Here is a 21,730-nt window from a genome sequence, read left to right on the forward strand (position 1 = left end):
AATAACAAACCATATTGTATGGTGACCTGCATTTTCTAGGAACAATAAATATGTTTTCCCCACTGAGAAACACAAACAAAACACACACACACACACACACACACACAGAGAGAGAGAGAGAGAGAGAATGAGAAGAGAGACATTATGAGTATAGCCTAAACAGGTTACACTAGGTTTCATCTGTAGTGGACGAGTTCTTTCCAGGACAAAGTCCAGGATTATCTAGCCGCCGCCTTCTACCTGGGATTTGGAAGTGTGTTTTTGGAAAACCCTGAGAGAAGCTCTTCCTTCACTTAACACAGGGATAAATCCTGAGTGTCTACCATGAATGTTTTCTCCCCAGTCACCTTAAAGCCTAGCGGATTTAAGCATGTGTCTCATGAGGGAACACGTCAGGAAAAGTGGTTTCCATTTTCGTTTCTTCCAGCTTGCTGATGTTTCAGGCAGTTTTCTCACACCGTAATTCATTACATTAGGCAAGGGTCACCTCTTTGCAGTGTATCTTTGTAGCAGTGCAGATCTTCAAACACTGGCAGTTGTTTCTGTGGAGTTACACACTATTGAGCATTCTAGGATAGGTTTTTGTTTTCTTCCACATTCCTGTCCATCCCCATCTTTCTCATACTTCTCATGACCTTTATTTCCTTTATCCTTCGTATTTCTTCACCTAATTGATTGCCTAGCCCATATTTCCAGACAGTAATGAGTAGGAAGTGCTATGGAGAACTCAGCTTGGGACAAGGGAAGAAGCCGAAAGGTGTAGTTCTTACACAGGCCTAATTGTGCAGATGGACGTAGACTACTTCCTGCCTTTGAGCAAAGCCTGCTGTAGACAAAGAATCTGAAAGCTATTAGCACAGTGGTGCTTTAAGATGAAGACATCTTTTGTTTCAGAGTATGTTTTGGTTTTGTACTGAGCAGAACAGAAGCCACTTGGAGTAGTGTGGATGAAAATAGGTTAACCAGCTGAACGTTCCCGGTAAGGAAATAGCAACGTTATTGCATATTTAGATGTCAGTTTATTTATTGATAAATAATAATGTGTATTTGGATTTTTTTGGATATGTACTTCATTTGAAGGGCACATAGATGTGCTTTGCCCCCTCACTTTGCTTTAATGTCTTAAGTTCTGTTTTTTGAGCATGAGTCACAGAACGCAGTCCTTTTCATCTATGAGGACATTGTTGATATTCAACAAAGTGGGTGGGTTAACCGACAAGCTCTTAGTATTTTTTCTTGGAGAAGGCATGATTCTTAGATTCAGCTGCTGTCAGGAGAATTAGTAGGAATACTTGTTTTTCAGGGAATCTGCAGAATGGTTTCCTTTTTGTGGTCCTGGCTGCTGAGGGTGGTGCAGTGGGGGAGGGGCGTGGCTCAGGGTCAGTTCTGGCTCCTTGGGGCCCACAGAGCCTGAATTGAATCCTGGTTTCCCTGGTCCCAAGTGGAAAGGAGTGAAAGAGTGCAGGCTGCCTGTGTGTGTCATAAAAATTTTGGACCGTGGGTTAATTTTTTAATAAAAATATTTATTATATTGACACAGAGAGGTTTTCCCTTCTTAGCTTTTATATCCTCTACGTGCTGTCTACAGATTCCAGATTCATTATTTCTTTTGGTGTTTCATTCCTGAATTGATGGTATTTCCCTCTCACTTTTCATGTTACATTTGCCCTTTTCTTATTGACCACCCCCACCCTGTCTTTTTAGGAGGGGCTTTTTTTCTTTTCTGATTTTTCCTTCTCTGTGTTGCCATATCCTCTTTATTTTTCCATGTCACATACCTCCCCCTTTTTTCTCTCTCTTTCTGCTACCTGTTGTCTGCCCCCTTTTTCCTGCATTTCCCCATATTTTAATCACCTCCTTACATGTGAAGTTCGATTATGGGGATAATAGAGCTAAAATAGACGATTATATAGTCATATTCTGATAGTATGAACATTTGAACCAGCTAATTTTTGTGATTCTGATTAATAAAAACAAAAAACAAAAAAACTTTTACCGAACCTGTGCCTAACAGTGTGACTTAAATTGATTGTGTAGGCTTTTGTCTCAATATACATCATATATATTTACTTAAATGGGTGATGTGAGCTGTAGCTTGTTTGAGAGGTGAGATCCATTATAGGTTTAATCTCCACCAAATATTGTACAGATGACCCTTGAACAACATGGATCTTGGGTGGGGGATGTCAACCCCCCCTGCAGTTGAAAATCTAAGTATGTAACTTTTGAATTCCCAGAAACCTAACTGCTAATAGTTAATGGGAAGCCTTACTGATCACGTAAATATTCGATTAGCACATATTTTGTATGTTACATGTATTATATGCTATATTCTTAAAGTATGCTGTAGGAAAGAAAATGTTATTAAGGAAATCCCAAGGAAGAGAAAATACATTTACAGTCCTGTACCGTATTTATCGAAAAATCTCTGCATCGGAGTGGACCAGTGCAGTTCAGACCTGTGCTCTTCAGAGGTCAACTGTACTTGGAGATTTACTGTTTAATGAGCTTCTTGCTGTGTTTTGTGTGCAGCCGTCTGTGAAAATGGATGTCAGAATGGTGGACGCTGCATTGGACCCAACCGCTGTGCTTGTGTTTATGGATTCACTGGTCCGCAGTGTGAAAGAGGTAAGAAAAGAGAAGTGATAACCTCCCTTTGGAGGAACCTCTTTTGCTGTAACAACATGTAATTTTTTGTTATCCAATGAGAATTTTTCTAAGGAAATAATACTTTTATTCGTCATTGACTATGTCTAGAACTTGAGATGTAAGATTATGAGACGTAACTAACAACAGGTGAAGAATGTCAGTTTTCTCCATCAGAGTGACCTCCCTTTGGGAGGCCAGTGGAAGTTCTGTTGGGCAGGAGAAAAGGAGTGGAGGAATGACTGGTCAGTAGGCATCCAGCATTGTCTGCTTTATCATGTGAACGGTCAGACAAGCCCATGTGAAACCAGTTTACCATAATACGAATAGCACTTAAACTCATGACCTATTGACTGCTGAAAATCTCCAGGGCTGATGCGCTAAATGAACTATTAAATGGCGTCTTGGTAGCAAATGGGTGCGAGTGGCATGTCAAAGATGTTTAATCTTCTAAAATGTGATAAATAACTAACACTGAACTATATGAGTAAAAATATGCTTAAACTGAAAGCAGTATTACATAATCACTCATAATGACATACATCCTCTGTTTCCCCAGGCATTGTCATAGCATCTCAACTTGTAGAGCACTTTCTTTGTTGCAGAATGCTAGAGTATCTGAAGCTATGTCATTGAAGTATTACAGGAAAATAGTGGTTGACCATTTATGTATAGAGAGAGACTTTAAACTGCAAAGAAACCTTATATTTAAAAATGCATACTCATTACCCTGACGAAAACTGTATCATAGTATTTGGATTAAATCTTGAGAAGAAACTGAGAAACGAATCCTACAGCAAAGTTTGAAAAGTAAGATATATGCAGCCATTTAGCATACACTGGTATGTGTGTATATATTGCCATATTTATATTATTCCTGAAGTAATTGAGATTTCTTGGGACTGAAATACATTCCACAAATGACAGAGTTTATAGATATACTTAGGATAAATTTAAATGTCTTTCCCATATGCTTTTATTTTGGGAAAAAGAATTAATTGTGAAATGTTAGCATAAAAAGGTAAGTTGTTGAGAATGGAATGATACAAATTTCCTACATAATGTTAAGTTTATTTAAATACTATAGCATGGATAATAGTTCAATTTAAACTTTCAAACATAATTATAATTGGTGGAATGATGTTCATTTTTCTGGAAGTCATGCAACTTTGGCAGTTCTTTCATCCTAAGCAGATTTCAAGTTCAGTTCCTAATTGGCGAAGGAATTGGGCAGTTTCAAGTCAGAGGCTTCCAGGCATTACATCATTATTCTCAACAGTTATTCATTCATTAGATTTGTTAGTCCTTACTAAATTTATGGGAATCCAATGAAGACTTACATATATTTCACATGTACAGTAGCATGTTTTCAGAAGAAATTACAAAATTAATTAGTTAATGAATGGACCTAAAGGATACTTTTTAAAACATGAATTTGTTTCTTAAAAAAATTTTTTAACGTTTATTTTTGAGAGAGACAGAGAGAGAGAGAGAGGACGTGCGTGTGTGCATGCAAGCGGGGGAGGGGCAGAGAGAGGGAGACACAGGATCTGAAGAAGGCTTCAGGCTCCGAGCTGTCAGCTCAGAACCCGACACAGGGCTCGAACCCACAAATTGTGAGATCATGACCTGAACCGAAGTCAGATGCTCAACTGACTGAGCCACCCAGGTGCCCCCAACTTTTTTCCTTCTTTTAATTTTTTTTAATGTTTAAACACATGGGTTTGTTTCTTAAAAATGTTTTTAGTTACTACCCTTTGGGTGAAATTCTAAAACTTCGTTCCTTTAAAAAAAAAAAAAACTTAGCAATTTCCATTCTTGTATTGCAAATATGAATTTACGTGCTTTTAGAAGGTATTTTCTGGAATATTTAAGTGCATAATAGCTAATCTCACTAAAAGTAGAGTTCATGATTTTTCTTAGGAAGCATTGTCTACACAAATACAAAAGGAATAATTTATTTATGTTGAGCTTAGTGAATAGGGGCAAGTGCCCTGTTAACATTTGTAGTTTGTATTGTCTTTTTCAATCACGGAGTTTCAAAATATATGTTCTTTGTTCTCTTAAAAGGAAAAAAAAGACTTTTATAAAATGAGGGATCTTTTTCCTCCTTAATGTAGGATACATATAATTTTCCTTCAAATTGACATCTGGGAATCAGTTGTATGATAAAACACGGCTGCTTTTCCAGCTATCTGGGCTTCTGGCAGACTGGTTTCTGGACTGGAGACAGAGACTGAGTGGTAACTGAGTGGCTGGCATGATTATGGCATTTAACTTGTGGTGGGTTAGTGGAACCTCTTTGGAGTTCTTTTCTCCCTCTTGCTGATATGGACAATGATCTTTTTTATATTTAGCATTAAAGAGTTCTTAGGGCCACTGCTGATTGTAGAAGGCAGACAACCCAGCTGTGTCCAAGGCACATGAAGGGACTCCATTCTTTTTGGCTTGTCTCTTCAAACAGATGGCATTTGAAAAAAGATAAATATTGCACTTTATATATACCTGAGAATACACAAAAATGGAATTAGCATCATATATCAAGACCTGGTGCTTTTTTTCCCCCTAACATTTATAATGTACCTTCTTATTTATCAGTAGAAACTTGAAGGGGGGCAGGCAGGCAAGAAATGAACTTACCTAAGGGATTTCTGGACAAGATATGGTGATTACTTGATTACAAATGCAGCCAGCCCAAAGTCCCTATTTCACCTTCTTTGACTTAAATGATTGCTGACATCTTGGATTTTCCTTAAGGCTTATAAAAGGAACATCTGTTAGAAGTATATTATAGACTCTTCTAAATTATCCATAAATTACTACAACACACTTTTTTGTCACGTAAACATGACTTTCTTTAAAAAGTAGATACATTTGGTGAAACTTCAAATATTCTTATATTTAGTGACATTTCCTCTAAAATGTACACTTTTCAGTAAATCCTCCTTCAAAAAGGAGGATTGGGGATTTACTTTTTAATATATTGACTTTTTTTTTTTCAATGTTTTTTATTTATTTTTGGGACAGAGAGAGACAGAGCATGAACGGGGGAGGGGCAGAGAGAGAGGGAGACACAGAATCAGAAGCAGGCTCCAGGCTCCGAGCCATCAGCCCAGAGCCTGACGCGGGGCTCGAACTCACGGACCGCGAGATCGTGACCTGGCTGAAGTCGGACGCTTAACCGACTGCGCCATCCAGGCGCCCCTATATTGACGTTTTTAAGAAAAATTCCACTTGTGAATCTGAAACTCCTTTTTAGAAAGGTGAGATCAAGTTGCAAATGTTAAAGTTTATAAAATGTAAACTTTGAAGCCTTTGTGCAAAGTGAAATATGGATGGATTTCACTTTAGGATAACTTTCATAAAATCATCCAGTTGTAGAACCTAATACATGATCTCAGTATCTGAAAGCATGTAGAGGAGTCACTTGCCCTCTGCTTGAATACCCCTGCTCACAGGGCTCTCACTCACTCACCCTGTTGTGAGGCAGGATTTCATTGTTGGAACCCTGGTTATTCACCCTTTGTATGATTATGGTCCTGCCTAAACTGAACATTTAGCATACAGATAGCCCATCCCTTATTGTCCAATTCAGTGGGAATATGGTCATGGTGACTTCTCTAGAAAGAGGCAGCCACCATCTTTAAGTTGCATAATGAAACTTGAAATCTAATTATAAGCTATTGAGTTATTCTATGTATTTTTGTTCATCCACCCACATTTTGGGTAGTGAAGTAACTGGGGCAGCTATACAGCCTACTCAGACCATGTCTCCCAAGAATAAGAACAGAGGCAGGCAAAGCTAGGGTTTTCGTGAGTTGTCGGAGTTGGGTAGACCAGACCTAAGTTTGTTCAGAAATAAATGGTGCATGTATGAATCAACATTAATAAATTGGAATTTATAATAAAGTATGTGCAGTAGGTTGGTTCAGCCCATGAAGTAACAGCAAATTAGTGTGACCAGGAATATAAGGAAGCGTGGTGTGAGAAGAATCTGGCATATTATGCGAAATTCTATACACAGTGGATTTGATACTTCCAAGAAAAGTATAAGCGATAGTTTTTAGAAAACATTCCTTCCATTGTAATTTTGTTATATAAAAGAAATACACATTTATTACAAAGCAATTTAGAAAATAAACAAAAATATGCAAGTATTTATAATTCCTCCAGTCAGAATGAATCATTTTATAACATTTTGGAGGATATGCTTTGAATCTTTTTTTCTACTACACATATAATGTTTACGAAACATGGGATCTTTCCATTCTTACTGGAATCCACTGTTCTGTAACATGAAATCTACTTGTATCCTGCTACTCATTGCTGTTATGAAATACGTTACTTTGTAGACCTATATAGTTTCCCTGCATATCATATCAATGAGGGCTGCTCATTACATTCTGTACAATCATGCCATGTTTGTAATGTTACTTTCTTGATGTCATAGATGAGGGAACTTTGCCCAGGTCAAACTTAGAGTAGCAGTGAGGAGTATAAGGACAGGAGAATATCACACAATCTAATTTAAGACCTTAAACTCAATTCCTGTGATAGAGCGGACTGCCTTCTATTTCTCGATTAGCTGACATTTAGGGTCACTTTCAGGTTTTCCTTTTTTTTGTTGGCTTGTTTGTATTTTAGCAATTACGTGATAAGAATCTATGCAGGTAAATATATGCCCCGGATTTTATTCTTAGGATTTAGCATACAAATGCAACTGCTGAGTTGTTGAGTATGTGAAAATGTAAAACTTTTGATATGTTCTGTTTATTTCCCTCTAAAAAGGCTTTTTTAAATGACTTACTCCTTTGATTCTGTGTTTAGAAAGTCTTTCAGTACTCCCAAATCTTATAAATATCTATAGTTTTTTCCCTAGAGCTGTTGAGATTTTATTTCTTTATACTTTTTTAACCATAAGTGAGAATATATAGGAGGGTAATTTTTATTTTTAAATAAAGTATATTTATAAACATTTATTTATCGTGTATCTTTTGAGTGCTTATTGGTAGGATAAGTAGTTAGAACTCAAGCTACAAAGAAAAATTATATAACTCTTCTGTTAGAAGCAAACTATTTAAAGGACAGTGGTGATCATCTACTTAAACATTAAAACGTGATGCACTATGTAAATACCATAATAGGAGTAGGAACAACTTTATGTGAGAAGTCAGAAATTCTTCCTGATAAAGACAGAATTAGAAAAGCCTTCCTTCAATTAATCTGAGTGCAAAAAATACTACTCATTATAGTGAGAGAAGTAGTTTTGGACTAATTCTTGTAATGATATTACAAGATACAGAATGATTGACTTTTTGCTAAATAACATTATTTAAACTTCATACTTAATTACCAATTACCACAATCACTGAGCTGAACTTGTTTTATAGAAATAAGATGTCTGCCTTTCTCTGCCCTCTAAAGATTTAGTGAGAATGAAATTAGAAGGAACAGAGAATGTTCCCAACTACGGATGTCCAACTCACATGCGCCCACACGCACGCGTGCACACACACACACACACACACACACACATTTCTGCACTCGTGAGGCTGTTCAGAACATTTTATAACCTTGCACTCTCTAAGCTAAACTTAGCCTTAAATGGGCATCAGAGAAATACCAAAAGATCTGTGGGAACTTTACTTTTTGGCACTAGCTCAGATGACATCCTTATCTTGAATGCCATTAAGAACAGAAGGGAAAGAAAATGAGAGCAAAAAAGCAGACAGTGCAAAGCAAAAAAGAAGGAAGGGAAGAAAGAGAATGGGTGAGAGAAAAGGAAGGTGTAATGTTCATACTAGGAGTGGAGACGCTTGGTTCTAGAAAGGAAGGGTATGCATCTGAGAGATAATCATTGACTGATCTGATATGGGAGAAGCTGGGGTTCCCACTTCTCAGTCTTTGCTTTAAATCTTGCTGTTCAGATATGTGAGGTAAGATCAAATGTGTTGGCAGCCTGTTAGATGCTTTATTTATGAAACTCCTTTGAATTAATGCAGTGAGTGTTTTCATTCATCCAGCTCTAAGTGCCCTTATTTATACATTTCTTTGTTTTTGGTTTATCTACCTAGAGACAGGGAAACCGCAATAGAAAATTTAAATCATTAACATGTTTTATATTTGTGTAACTCCATAAATATTTTCCTCTTTTCCTATTTCAACATGAAGTTGGAAGACATTAGGGACTAACTGGTGTGGAACCTCAGCAGAGCTACTGCTCATACACACACACACACACACACACACACACACACACACACACACGTGCACACACATACGCATGAATTAAATATAATGAAATGTTACATAGGATTCATTCAAAAGTAATAATAAAATATGCATGTGCACTCTGTATATTTGACCCTTGAACAACATAGGTATGCACTCTGCAGGTACAATTTTATGTGGATTTGTTTCAGCAAATACAGTCTAGTACTGTAAATATATTTTCTCTTCCTTACGATTTTCTCAATAACATTTTCTTTCCTCTTACTTAATTGTAAAAATATAGTGTGTAATATACATTACATACAAAATATGTGTTAATCAATTGCTTGTGTTACCAATAAGGCTTTTGGTCAAATAATAGGCTGCAGATGGTTAAGTTTGGGGAATCAAAAGTTATATGTGAATTTTCAACTGTACTGGGGTTAGTGCCCCTAACTTCTGTGTTGTTCAAGGATCAAGTGTATGTCAAAAAATCCCAGACATTATAAATTCCTAAATAACATCTGTATCCAGGGGTTTCAGATAAAGGACTGTGGACCTGCAATTATTTCATGAAATTGTTGGAAGGATGAAAAGAAATAATGTGTTAGGCTCCTGATATGTAAGAGGCAGAGTGACTAGCATGTGGTAGACAGCCACTAAGTGATATTTGTTTTAAGAAAACAGGATGTAGTCAGAATCAGAACTGAATATTAAGACCCGTAGGACCTTGGAAATGTGATTGCCCTCCCTCATCCTTGTTTCTGCATATAAAATACGGGCCTATCATGTCCTTCTTATTTTTGTGACTTGACACAATATAACATTTGGCATCCAATAAATGATAATCATTGATGCTAATCTCTTTCAATTGTACTGCCCAGTTATAAAAAAAAAGTAGATATGGTGGCTGACTGTTGAAAATGGAATAGTCAAAAATGAAATTTTGAATGGGGAGTAGAGGATTTTATCAGTTGCTTAAGTCGTACAAATAAAGTTTCATGCAGTTCTTACTGAGAATAAACGCTGTATTTTAAGAGAGGCTCACCTTCCTGGTATGAGAATTAAATGAGAGACAAAGTACCTAGCCAGGGTGTGGTACAGTAAGTGCACATTGAATGATCAGCTAGCATTGTGGAAAATAAAAACGAGATATGATATGCTCTCTTAGGCAAAATTGTCTTGGGTGAGAGAGATAATTCCCAGTTGCTGGGACTGTATCAGATCAGGGTGTATCAGTTGTGAATAATCTAAGCTTCATTGCTTTACCTTTTGTGGGGTTCTTTGGCATCATACACAAAAATAAACTGAAAGATATTGTGTATCATTATCATTACCTTGCATATTATATATTTGAACTTTTAGATCCTACTTATCTTGCTTTGACATACTTGTGCTCTAAATACCAGCATTGTTATCAGTAGTTACTCAGTATTTCACTGGTCTCTTTGGTCTTAGTCCCCTGCTTCCTGGTGCACAAGGTCTATTTGTGAGCATTTCACAGTGGAACTGATATATATGTAAGGTCTGTTTTGCTCAGCATACTTGTAATCACCAGTCTTGCATATTGTTCAATCTCACAGAAAGAGTTTGGGGAGGGTCTTCCCACAGTCCAGAGAATAGTCCCTCTGTGAAGCTTTCCTTGGCCACCATCCATCCCCTGCCTCAGTTTACTTTTTAGGCAAAATTGAGCCTGCTGTCCTTTTATCTACCTGTCATGTATTCCATTCCTGTAGAATAGTTTTCTTCATCATGGTGTTGACTGCTGGCCTGTGTGTCAGTGAACCTGTGAGGAGCAGAGCTTTTTATCTGAAGCTGCCTTTGTGTTCCTTCTTCTCCACACAGTGCACAGTGCAAGGCATACTAGTTATGGGACTGCACAAACATTGGGCTTCCAAGTAGAAGAAATAGGATGAAACAAACTACAGACGTGGTAGAGGGTCTTGGATGCTCGTGCAGTCTTATTTATTATAGAGACTTTAAGACACAGTGAATGAAACGGAAGAGTAGAAGGTGAGACTGGGCCACTAGACTTGGACCTTAATATACAAAGTCTGGAATGCCAAGTCGAGAGGCTGCCCTCTGGTCAGCGGGCACTGTGGAGAGGGATTGCGAAGGACTATTGTACTTGAAAGTAATTCTCTAAGAGAGGTTACTCTGGAGTAGCAAACAAAAAGGAGTGGAGGGTGGAGAAACTGAGACAGAGACACCATTCAGAACTCTTTGCATGTCAACTAGATAATAGCAATGGGTATATTATGTTTGTGTGTTTTCACTGAGATTATGATTTATGTGTGTATAAAGTTAGATAGCTAGTATTAATTTGGAAAGGAAAATTATGTAATATTGGGGAAAATGATAGTTATTGGACATTTACTATGATAAATGCTTGAGAGGAATTAATACAACTCAGAGATACCATTTTTTTAGCATGACATTAACAGATAAGGAAACTGAGGAAGAAAGAGGCAAGGCACTTTGCCCAAATTCACCAGATACTAAAGGGAGAAAGTACGGTTTGAACGCAAGTGATACAACCTCAAAACTCATGAACTTAACGAAAACTTTAAGTGAAATACAACATTGCCGAAGTCAATATATATTCCCACTCTGTAGAACTGTAGTGTGTCAGTGAATGATAAAAAGGTACATGGCGCCAATCTGACGAAAGAGATGGCTTGCTATTTTTGTATTCTTCTGTCATCTGGCCTAGGGAAATGTATTTGGTATGTAAATTTCATATTATACCTCTGAATTCATATACCCAGAGATTATTTATGTGTGTGATTTTCTAAAATAGTTATTCAAGACTCATCATGCTTAAAACTAAATTGAGACTTCTGTTTCCAGCCAAGAGGGACTAGCAGGAACCTGATTAAGCCTCCTTCCTGAAAAGAACTAAAAAACAGAATAAAATATATTAAACAATGGTTTTCAAGATACTGAACATCAGATAACAAAATATGAGTAGTCCCCAAAAGAAGAACTTTGTTAGGTTTCCACAGGTTGCTATTTCAGGGAGGTTGTTTTGTTTTTTGTTTTGTTTAGTTTTGGTATAGCCAGACAGACTTCTTAAATTGAGATGGGATTGAGCTTCTGGGAAGACCAAGATGGCTAGGGTTCCCAGGGCTAGAGAGAGGAGGGGAGAATGCTGTATATAGAACTCAGAAGATACTCTGGATATCTTCAGCGGGCCTCTCTCAGATTTTCATTAGAATACTGGTCAGCATATGCATATGAGGAATGTGCAGGAGGCTAGAGAAGGGAGTCACCCAAAACAATTAGAAAGAATGATACTGAGAGCGCACACAACCCCATAAATACTTCCTTTCCCTCAAACCAGAATGGAGGACCACAGACTCTGTGAGACAATGGTTAGAGTACTTAGAACAGTTCCTTCTTCAGTAGTGGGGAATAATCATCTACAGACTAAATGCCCTAGTCCTGCTGGATAAATTATAAAATCAACATCCAGGAGGTTCAAACATCCAAGAGCAAAGTTCAACAATATTTATAAGACTACAAAACTACTAAGCACTCAGTACGGTAAAATTCACATCTAATCAAATATTCTTCTTCAAACATTTTCTGTAAATAAGCAGTAGAGTATGGTCATAATGAGAAGTAATATCAATTTGACAAAATCCATCCAGAACCTACATGGATGTTAGAATTTGCAGACTAGGAAATTAAAACGGCTATTATCAGGATTTTCCAGACATGCATCAAGCTAGAGGGAAGATTCAAATGTGAGAGATGTGAAATCCAAATTGAATCTCTAGAGATGAAACATATTCTGGATGGAATTAATGGCAGGTTAGACATTGTAGATGTAAAGCTTAGTGAACGTGAAGATGTAGCAATAGAAATTACTTAAAATGAAACACAGGGGAAAAAATGTTAAAAAAATATAGGAGAGCATCAATGAGCTTTGTTAACAACTTCCACTGAACACATATACACATAATTGGAGTTATCACAGGAGTGGTGGTAGAAAAAACATACTTGAAAAAATGTGCAGAAATTTTCCAAGTTTGATGAATTCTGTAAAGTGACAGAAGATCGATGAATCCCAAACAAAGAAACAATGAGAAAACTATCTCAAGGGACAACATAATGGAATTGCTGCTAACTACATAAACAGAGAAAATTGTATAAGCAGCTGGAGAGAAAAAAGACTTTTTTTTTTGGTACAAAGTTAAAAAAGATAAGGGTCACAAAAAATTTCTTCTCAGGAACAGTGCAAGTGAAAAGACACTGGAACAGCATACTTAAAGTACTTCAACTAAAAAAAAAAGTCTTTCTAGAGTTCTCTATCCAGGAAAATATCTTTCAAAAACATGTAAAATAAAGCTTTTTAAAAAATGTTTATTTTTTAGACAGAGCACGTGCGCCTGTGTGAATGAATGCATGAGTGGGGAAGGAGCAGAGAGAGAGGGAGACCCATAATCTGAAGTAGGCTCCAGGCTCTGAGCTGTTAGTAGAGTCCTTCCTACACAGAGCTTGTACCCACGGGCCATGAGATGATAAGCTGAGCAGATTTGGGATGCTCAACTGACTGAGCCACCCAGGCGCCCCAAGCTTTTTTTAAACAAATAAAAGATGAATTCACCACCAGTAGACCTGCACTTCAAGAAATGTTAAAGGCGGTCCTTCAGGTAGAAGAAAAGAATCCATATAGGATTCTAAGAAGCAATTGGGTACTTAAACAGAAATAATTACAATTTTCTGTAGAGTTTATAGCCGATGTGGTAGTGAAATATATTAAAACAGCAGTACGGAGGCTGGGAGGTTCTTACACTGTCAAGTAGCATAATGTTACTTGAAGACAGATTTTGGCAAATTAAAGATGTGTACTCTTAAGCCCTAAAGCAACCACCAAAAAATACAGAGTTGTAACTAGTAAGTCAATAAAAGATGATGAAATGGAACAAAAATATTCAAAGCAGCGAAATAAGATAAGGCAAATAAATGGACAATTAGAACACAATTGGAAAGTGATAGAGTTAAACCTGACCCTATCAGTAATTGTTTAAATGTGAATGGTCTCAACATCCATTGAAAAGGCAGAGATTGTTATCATAAGAAAACTTATTATGTATTGCCTGTAAGAAATCTATTTTAAATAGGAGATGCTAATAGATTAAAAGCAAAAGGATTAAAAAAGAAATATCTAGCTAATACTAATCAAAAGAAAGCTGGAGTGGCCTCCTATCAAAGTAGATTCCAGAGCAAAGAACATCTGGCATGAAGGTCATTTCGTAATAAGAAATCACTAAAGGGGATATAACAATTCTGAATGTTCACACACTTCATAACATGGCTTCAAAATACATGAATTAAAAGCTGGTGAAACTGCAAAGAGGAATAGACTAAACCACAGTTATGGCTGGAGATTTCAGCACCTCTCAATAATTGAGAGAAGCAGCTAAAGTTAATAAAGATATAGAAGACTTGAATATCACTGTCAACATACGCGATGAGTTTAATGTTTATGGAATACTCTTGTACAATAGCAGAGAATGTACATTCTTTTCAAGTGCATGTGGAACATGCAGCAAGATAGGTCATATTCTGAGTCATAAACCAGGTTTCAATAAATTACATGATGTGTGTTCTCATTCCAAAATGGAATTAAATCAGAATTCAATAACAGATTTCTGCAAAGTACTTTCAGTAATTGTGTAATTCATTTCTAACACCTATGGATCAAAGAAGAAATCAAAAGGGAAAATAGAAAGCATTTTGACTTGAATGAAAATAGAAACACAATATATCAAAATTTGTGGAATGCCTGTAACAGTAGTTAGTGGGAAATTTATAGCCGTAAGAACTACATTAAGAAAAGAAAGGTTTCAAATAAGTGAACTCAGCTTCTTCATTAAAAAGTTAGAAGCAGAAGAGCTAATTAAACCAAAAGTAAGAAGAAGAAAAAGAAATAATAAAGCCAAAGTGAAAATAAATAAAATACCAAACAAGAAAATTAAGAAAATCACTGAAATTAAAAGCTAGCTCATTAAAAAGATCAACAACATATTGATAAGACTGTATCCACAATGAGAGAAAAGCAAAGACAGAAATGATCAGTATCAGGAATGTGAGAGGTGATATCACTACAGATTTCATTGATATTAAGTGGGTAAAGGAGACAATATCATGAAAAACTTTAAGCCAATAAAAACAAAGTGGACAATTTCTTTTTTTTTTTAATTTTTTTTAACGTTTTATTTATTTTTGAGGCAGTGAGAGACAGAGCATGAACAGGGGAGGGTCAGAGAGAGGGAGACACAGAATCCGAAACAGGCTCCAGGCTCTGAGCTGTCAGCACAGAGCCCGACGCAGGGCCCGAACTCACGGACCAAGAGATCATGACCTGAGCCGAAGTTGGCTGCTTAACCAATTGAGCCACCCAAGTGCCCCCAGAGTGGACAATTTCTTAAAGGACAAATCAGTAAAGCTCACTCAAAAAGAAAGAAATAACACGAATATCCCTATATTGATTAAAGGCATTGAATCTGTAAAAGCCTTCTCATAAAGAAAATTCCTGACCTAGGTGGCTTCATTGGTGAATTCTACCAAACATTTAAGGAGGGAATAATGCCAATTGTATGCAGGCTTTTCTAGAAAACTGAACAGGAGTTAAAGCTTCCCACCTCATTCTGTGAGGTTGAATTACCTTGATACCCAAACCAGAAAAAGACATTTCAGGAAAAGAATATAACATACAAATATTTATCATGTTGTAAAGTTTCTCAGAATTTTAGCGATGTGTATCAACAAATACCTTGGAGGGTAATATAACAAATTGGGATTTATCCCAGGATATTAAAAAATAATCAGTGTAACTCACCATATGAACAGTTTTTTAAAATCCTATGGTAATCTAAATGGCTGCAGAGAAAAAAAAAAAACAAAACGAACTTTTGACAAAATCTATTCCCCCAAACTGTCAACAAACTAGAAAAAATAAGAGAACTTCCTCAGTGTGATTAAAGGGCATTTCTAAAATGCCTGTAGCTGACCTTACACTTAATGATGAAAAGCAAATTCTTTTACCCTAATATCAGGAACAAAGCAGGGAGAGTCATTCTTGCCACCTCATTTGAACATTGTAGTATTTAGTTCTAGCAAGGGCAATAAGACAATAAAGATAAAAGTCCTAGAGATTGGAAGGAAAAAAGTAAAAACTTATAGATGACATCACAGTCTATGTAGAAAACAAGTTTAGCAAGATTGCAGAACACAAGATCAATTTACATAAGTCAGCTGTACTTCTTTACCAGCCATCAACTGAAAATCTAATTTGAAAGCGATACCATGTGCAGTACCATTCATAAATAATGAAATTCTCAGGGCTAATTATGAGAAAAAAATGTATAAGATTTGTATACTGAAAACTATAGGACATTGCTAAGCAAAATTAATGAAGACATAAATAAATGGAAAGATATCCTTTGTATATGGATTGGAATACTCACTATTGTGGGATGCCTCTTTTCCCCAAATTAATTTGTTAGATTCAACACAGTTCTGATAAAAATGACAAGAGAATTTTGGAGAAATTGAGAGAGTGATTATAAAATTCATATGAAAATGCAAGGAACCTAGGAAAGTCAAAATACATTTGAGAAAGAACACAGGATTTCAAGTTTATTATCCAGCTATAGTAATCAAGAGAGTTTGGATAAAGATAGACAAATGGAGAACCCCCAAGCATACCCATAAATACGACAAAGTTGCAGGTAAGTTTTTGGAGTCTTTTTAATAAATAGTGCAGGAACAATTGGATATCCATATGCTGCAAACAAATTAACTTTTGATCCATACCTCCCACTAATTATAAAACCTAAGGTAAAATGAATCATAGAGCTAAATGTGAAACCTAAAGCAATAAAACCTCTAGAGGAAAACACAAGATCTTTATCAGTTTGGGTTAGGCACAAATCATTAACATACCACCAGAAGAATGACACCCCCCCCCCCAAAAAAAAAGAGAAATCAATGAATTGCATTTCATCAAAATTAAAAAACTCTAGTCTTTAAAGATATTGTTAAGAGAATACGAAGTCAAACAATCAAGTAGTAAAGATAATTTGTTAATCATATGTCTGATAAAGGACTTGGGTGTGGAATAATATATAAAGAATTCTCCAAACTCAATAGTAAGAAAAGAAAGCACCCAATTAGAAAAATTGGCAACGATTTGTGGAGACGCTTAATTGCAAGCAGAGATAAATGAATGACAAACACATAAAAATAAGTTTAACATCATAGTCATTAGGGAAACAAATTCTGGGGCACCTGGGTGGCTTAGTCAGTTAAGCATCCAAATTTGGCTCACATCAGGATATCACGGTTGGTTGGTTCGAGCTCCATGTCAGGCTCTATGCTGACAGCTCAGAGCCTGGAGTCTGCTTCAGATTCTGTGTCTCTCTCTCTTTCTGCCCCTCCCCTGCTCGCACTTTGTCACTTTCCCAAGTAAGCATTAAAAAAAATTCAGTGTGATATTACTGTCACTATGTTGGAACTTTCACATATTGCTGGTAAGAATGTAAATGGTACAACTACTTTGGAAACAGTTTGTCAGTTTCTTAAAAATGTAAACATATACCTATTATATGATGTAACTGTTCCAGTTATTTGCCCCCAGGTAAATGAAAGCATATATCCAAACAAAAACTTGAAGTCAAGGCTCATAACAGTTTTGTATGTAATAGCTCCCAAACTGGAAACAATCCAAATGTCTCTCAACAGGTGAATGGATAAGCAAGTTGTTGTATATTTATACAATGGGATACTTCTCAGGTATAAAAAGTAATGAACTACTGATGCATGCAGTATTGATAAACTTCAAAATATTTATGCTAAATGAGCGAAAGCACACAAAAAGGTACATTCTGTCTGAATTTATTTATATATAATTCTAGATAATTCAGACTTTTGTGAGAAGTAGCAGACCAGTGATTGACAAGGGATGGAGAGGTGTGTGGATGGACAAGACGGAAGAATTTCAAGGAAGCTTTGGGCAATTTTGGGGGGGGCGAGTGATGTATGATCACATGTAGGTTGTAGTGATGATTTCATGGGTTCATACTATATATAAAAACATGTATACTTAAAATATTTGCAGGGTAGTGTTTATCAGTTGTACATCAGTAAAGCCATTTAAAGAATTGAGCAATTTCAAAGTTATTGTTCAAACCAATTTAACTTTAGATTTTTAGATTAATGCCTCTGACCATGTATGCTTTATCCACTTGTAGAAAAATGGCATGTGTATTAAAATCTAAATTTAACACCTTTTACAGAACTAGTTGGTGCTGAACACTAATATGCAAAATGAATAAACCCCAGTGCATAACTTCCTGAAAGAAGTAATTGATATGTAGTAGGTAAGGTGGGGGAGTCTTGGGGAATAGAAACTATATGTCCAAAAAAGTGTGTTGATATTGTAATAAATATAATCCAGTCACCTCTTCCCTGGGGAGGATGCTTTCTCCCTCCACTGCTAGCATTAAACTCATGCTCACTTGCAATTAGGGATACAGTGAGAACACTTCCTGAATCATTCTACTTCCATCTTTGGGGGAACTTTATTTGGGGACTCTGAGAAAGCAGTGTCAATAATTATTGTCTCCATAATCCACGTAGATGTCTCAAGGAGCAAGTGGCCAAGGAGACAGGAGATATCCTTAGATAAATAGTAGGAGTACATTTTTATTCCTTTTAGTCATAGCAACCACATCCTCTCAAGGAGCTAAGGACTAAATTTATGTTGAACAAAGTTATCACAGCACATCGAGAAGTTTTGTTTTGTTTTTTGGGTTTTTTTTTTTTTTTTTGCCTGCCTATTTTTGTTCATTCAGAGATTTTGTCTTTGCAAAGTTAGTGTGAAGTGTTTTCCAACATAAACTATTTTAAACTCACTTAAACATTGTACCAATCTCCCTTCAATATTGTTACTATTTTGGCTTAAAACTTTAAAACTGGATTAATATACTTGGGCCATCATTTCTTGATTTATTAACATTATACAGTTTCTGTTATCTCTCCACCATAAGGGAAGTATGTATATGTTGTATCCTTACTATTATTTTACCACACCTGTTGGTTGACTGGATTTTGTCATCAGAGCTTTTTCTAGGAAATGTTCATGAGTGCTTTCTCATTGTGTACATTGTCAACCTTGCCTTACACTTAAACTCTGACAGAAGTAGATATATATTGGGGACTTCTACTTTTCCCTTCTTATTTTTATAGATATCTAGTTATTTTCTGTCACTGAGTGTGCTATGAAGAAGTCTGAATCTAGCCTGATTTTTTTTTTCTCCTCGCTAATTTATTTGATGTTTTTTCCCCAGATACCTGAACAATTTGTACTGTGTGATTATATATATCATTTATTCTGTGTGAACTTTAGTGAAAGTGGTGTGATCATTTGAGCTGGACTCAAAGTGCCTTCCATTAATTTTAAGGAAATTTTCTTGTGTTATATCTTTGGATAGTTCTGCTACTTGGATAGGTTCACTACTTCAAGTGTATTAATTTTTTTATCAGACTTTTGAGCTGTTTGTTCTTTAATTGGTTCTGTAGTCATAATTCTTTTCTATCTGTGTCTCTTCTGTTTTTCTTTTTTAAATTAATTTAGTGTTTTTATAATTGAGTGAGATGTTTTTATTTTGTCTTTAGGTTTTTAACTTCTTTAGCTAAGTTTTCCTTTTATTGGATATTTCTGTTTCATCTAATAGCCTTTTTATTACTTATATAGCTCTTGACAGATTGTTCTTTAGTTCCAAGACATCATGCAATTATCTTGTTTCCTTGACTATACTTTTTTTCTTGTAAAGGAGTATTCTTGTATTTTAATATGTTTTGTACCTTGTATAAATCATTATAGTATGTTATATAGTTCCTGACCCATTTCTTCTTGTCTCCTGCTTGCTAATTTAAATGGGCAGCTCTGTCCAAAACTTCTATTTGCACTAACTTGGTGTAGGTGAATTTTCCTTTTCTCCCTTCCCAATTACCTGAATTGTCTTCCTGTCTTAGCTTCTGTTTGAGAGCCAAGGATTTCAGGTGCTTTATGTTCTGAGCCCAAAAAAGGGTAAGAAGACTTGAGCTGGGATTTGGACATCTTTTGATTAAAGAGTCTGAGCTTTGAATGTTCTCAGGTTCTTCTTTGCATGTATTGTTCAGGATCACTCCATCTGGTCATGGCAGTATTCTCTTTTCAAAGAGGAGAATCCTGAAATTTAAAGTATTTCTCCCACTTCAGCTGAAGTCCACAGTGTCTGCCCCTTTGCTTTCAGAGAATCATGCTTGGCATTGAATTTCCTCATTTGCCCCATCATTGTCCAGCAGCGGTCTCCTCCACCCCATAATGACAGGCGTTGGCTCAGCCTCTTGCTGTCTAAGAATGTTTTTTCCTTATGTTCTTTCTGCCTCCTCTTCTCCTATTGCATGCTGGGGATAATTGACCCTGTGTGGTAAGGATCAACCTGTCTTCACTGTCTGGTATTTTCCCATCTGGTAGAGATCACCACCTCTGGTCCTCTCTGTTTTTCTGCTTTCTGATGAGTTGCTCTGTTGCCAGGTAGTGACGTTTATTCTTCATGTTTTCCCTGATTTCTCCATAAGCTGAACTCTCACTCAGCTTTCCGGGGGAAATCAATGAGACTTCTCAGGATTTTAATGAATCATTCTCATTCCATGTGTGATGTGAGGGAAAAGGGGTATGACCTTCTGTTTCATTCCTTGGCTGCTACTTTCAAATGCATTGCAGGATTTTGTGCTTGTATCCTATTTGGAGGGTCTGAGACTAATATTTTTTGTTAGCTTTTACCTTTTTTTGTTGTTGTTTATATTATATTTGCTGTGCCTGTTTATATTGGCTGTGGGAAGGGGAGATTCTGTGGTATGGTTTCAGTCTCCAGTGTTTTCTAGGAAGTTGATACCACATTTAAATGTTTTTGACCTGAAATTATCTCAAGCCACACAGAAAGCCAGGTGTAGGGTCTTCTAATAGAAGATGATATAGTTTGGGATGTTGCAGTTATCATTTACAAGTAATATTGTGGTAGTTTATTTAGTGCATATTACTAAACCAGGAAACACAAGGTCTATGAGTGTCTCATTTCTGTGGATTAAAGACTATGGTTCCCATGACCATACTTAATGTCATGGTTTAATGCATGCAAAATTCTTCCATATGGGCAGTGCTGAATGTTTGTGAATTCTTCATCTGATTTGGAAATAGCATACAAGGCACATTCCAAATCTTGAGCAAGATCATTTTCATCTTTAAAAAAAAAAAAAGGGAATTATGTTCTGAATGTAACAGAGAGACTTTAATTAGAATTTAACAGATTAACTGTGTAATGTTCTTCAGTCAATTCATTTCTTGATTGAAAAATGACATTGGGCTAGATCAGTGTTTACTTATTTTTCTTAGTCATAGAAATCACCCTTTTTTTTTTTTTTTTAATCAAAAATAATCCTCTGCTTTTCCTGTGGAGACTCAGATTTATTGCTCCGAATTCAAAGACTTTCACCATAGTTGCATATTATCACCAGGGAGCTTTTAAAAATCCTAACATGGAGGCTTCACCTGAGATCAGTTTGTAAGAATCTTTGGAGCAGTAGGACCCATGCCCAAGCATCAGCTTTTTTTAAAGTCCCCACAAAAATTCCACTGTAACATGAATTTTGTGAAACACTAGTTTATCATGAAGTCCTTACAAAATATCCTGGACTTTTTTTATAGTTAGACAAATCTGAGGAATCATTTCTTAAAGTATCTTCAAAATTTTATCCATTAATTCAGTTGTTATTACCTTTAGAGCCCTAAATGAAGCCATTCTGGATAAAATTTACT

At 36.2% G+C, this 21,730-nt stretch overlaps 1 protein-coding gene across 2 annotated transcripts in view; it reads left to right on the forward strand.

Moving 5' to 3' along the window:
- The window catches only part of FBN2 (fibrillin 2), a 255,985-nt gene that overhangs the window by 15,401 nt on the left and 218,854 nt on the right, over positions 1 to 21,730 (forward strand). For both annotated transcript variants that reach the window (XM_060636228.3, XM_078451361.2), the window contains one exon: positions 2,533 to 2,628. In XM_060636228.3, coding sequence (XP_060492211.2) covers positions 2,533 to 2,628 — 96 coding nt within the window. The remainder of the gene's footprint in view (positions 1 to 2,532; positions 2,629 to 21,730) is intronic.

This window comes from Panthera onca, chromosome A1 (genome assembly GCF_046562875.1).
Source record: "Panthera onca isolate mPanOnc1 chromosome A1, mPanOnc1 haplotype 2, whole genome shotgun sequence".
Lineage (NCBI taxonomy): Eukaryota > Metazoa > Chordata > Mammalia > Carnivora > Felidae > Panthera > Panthera onca.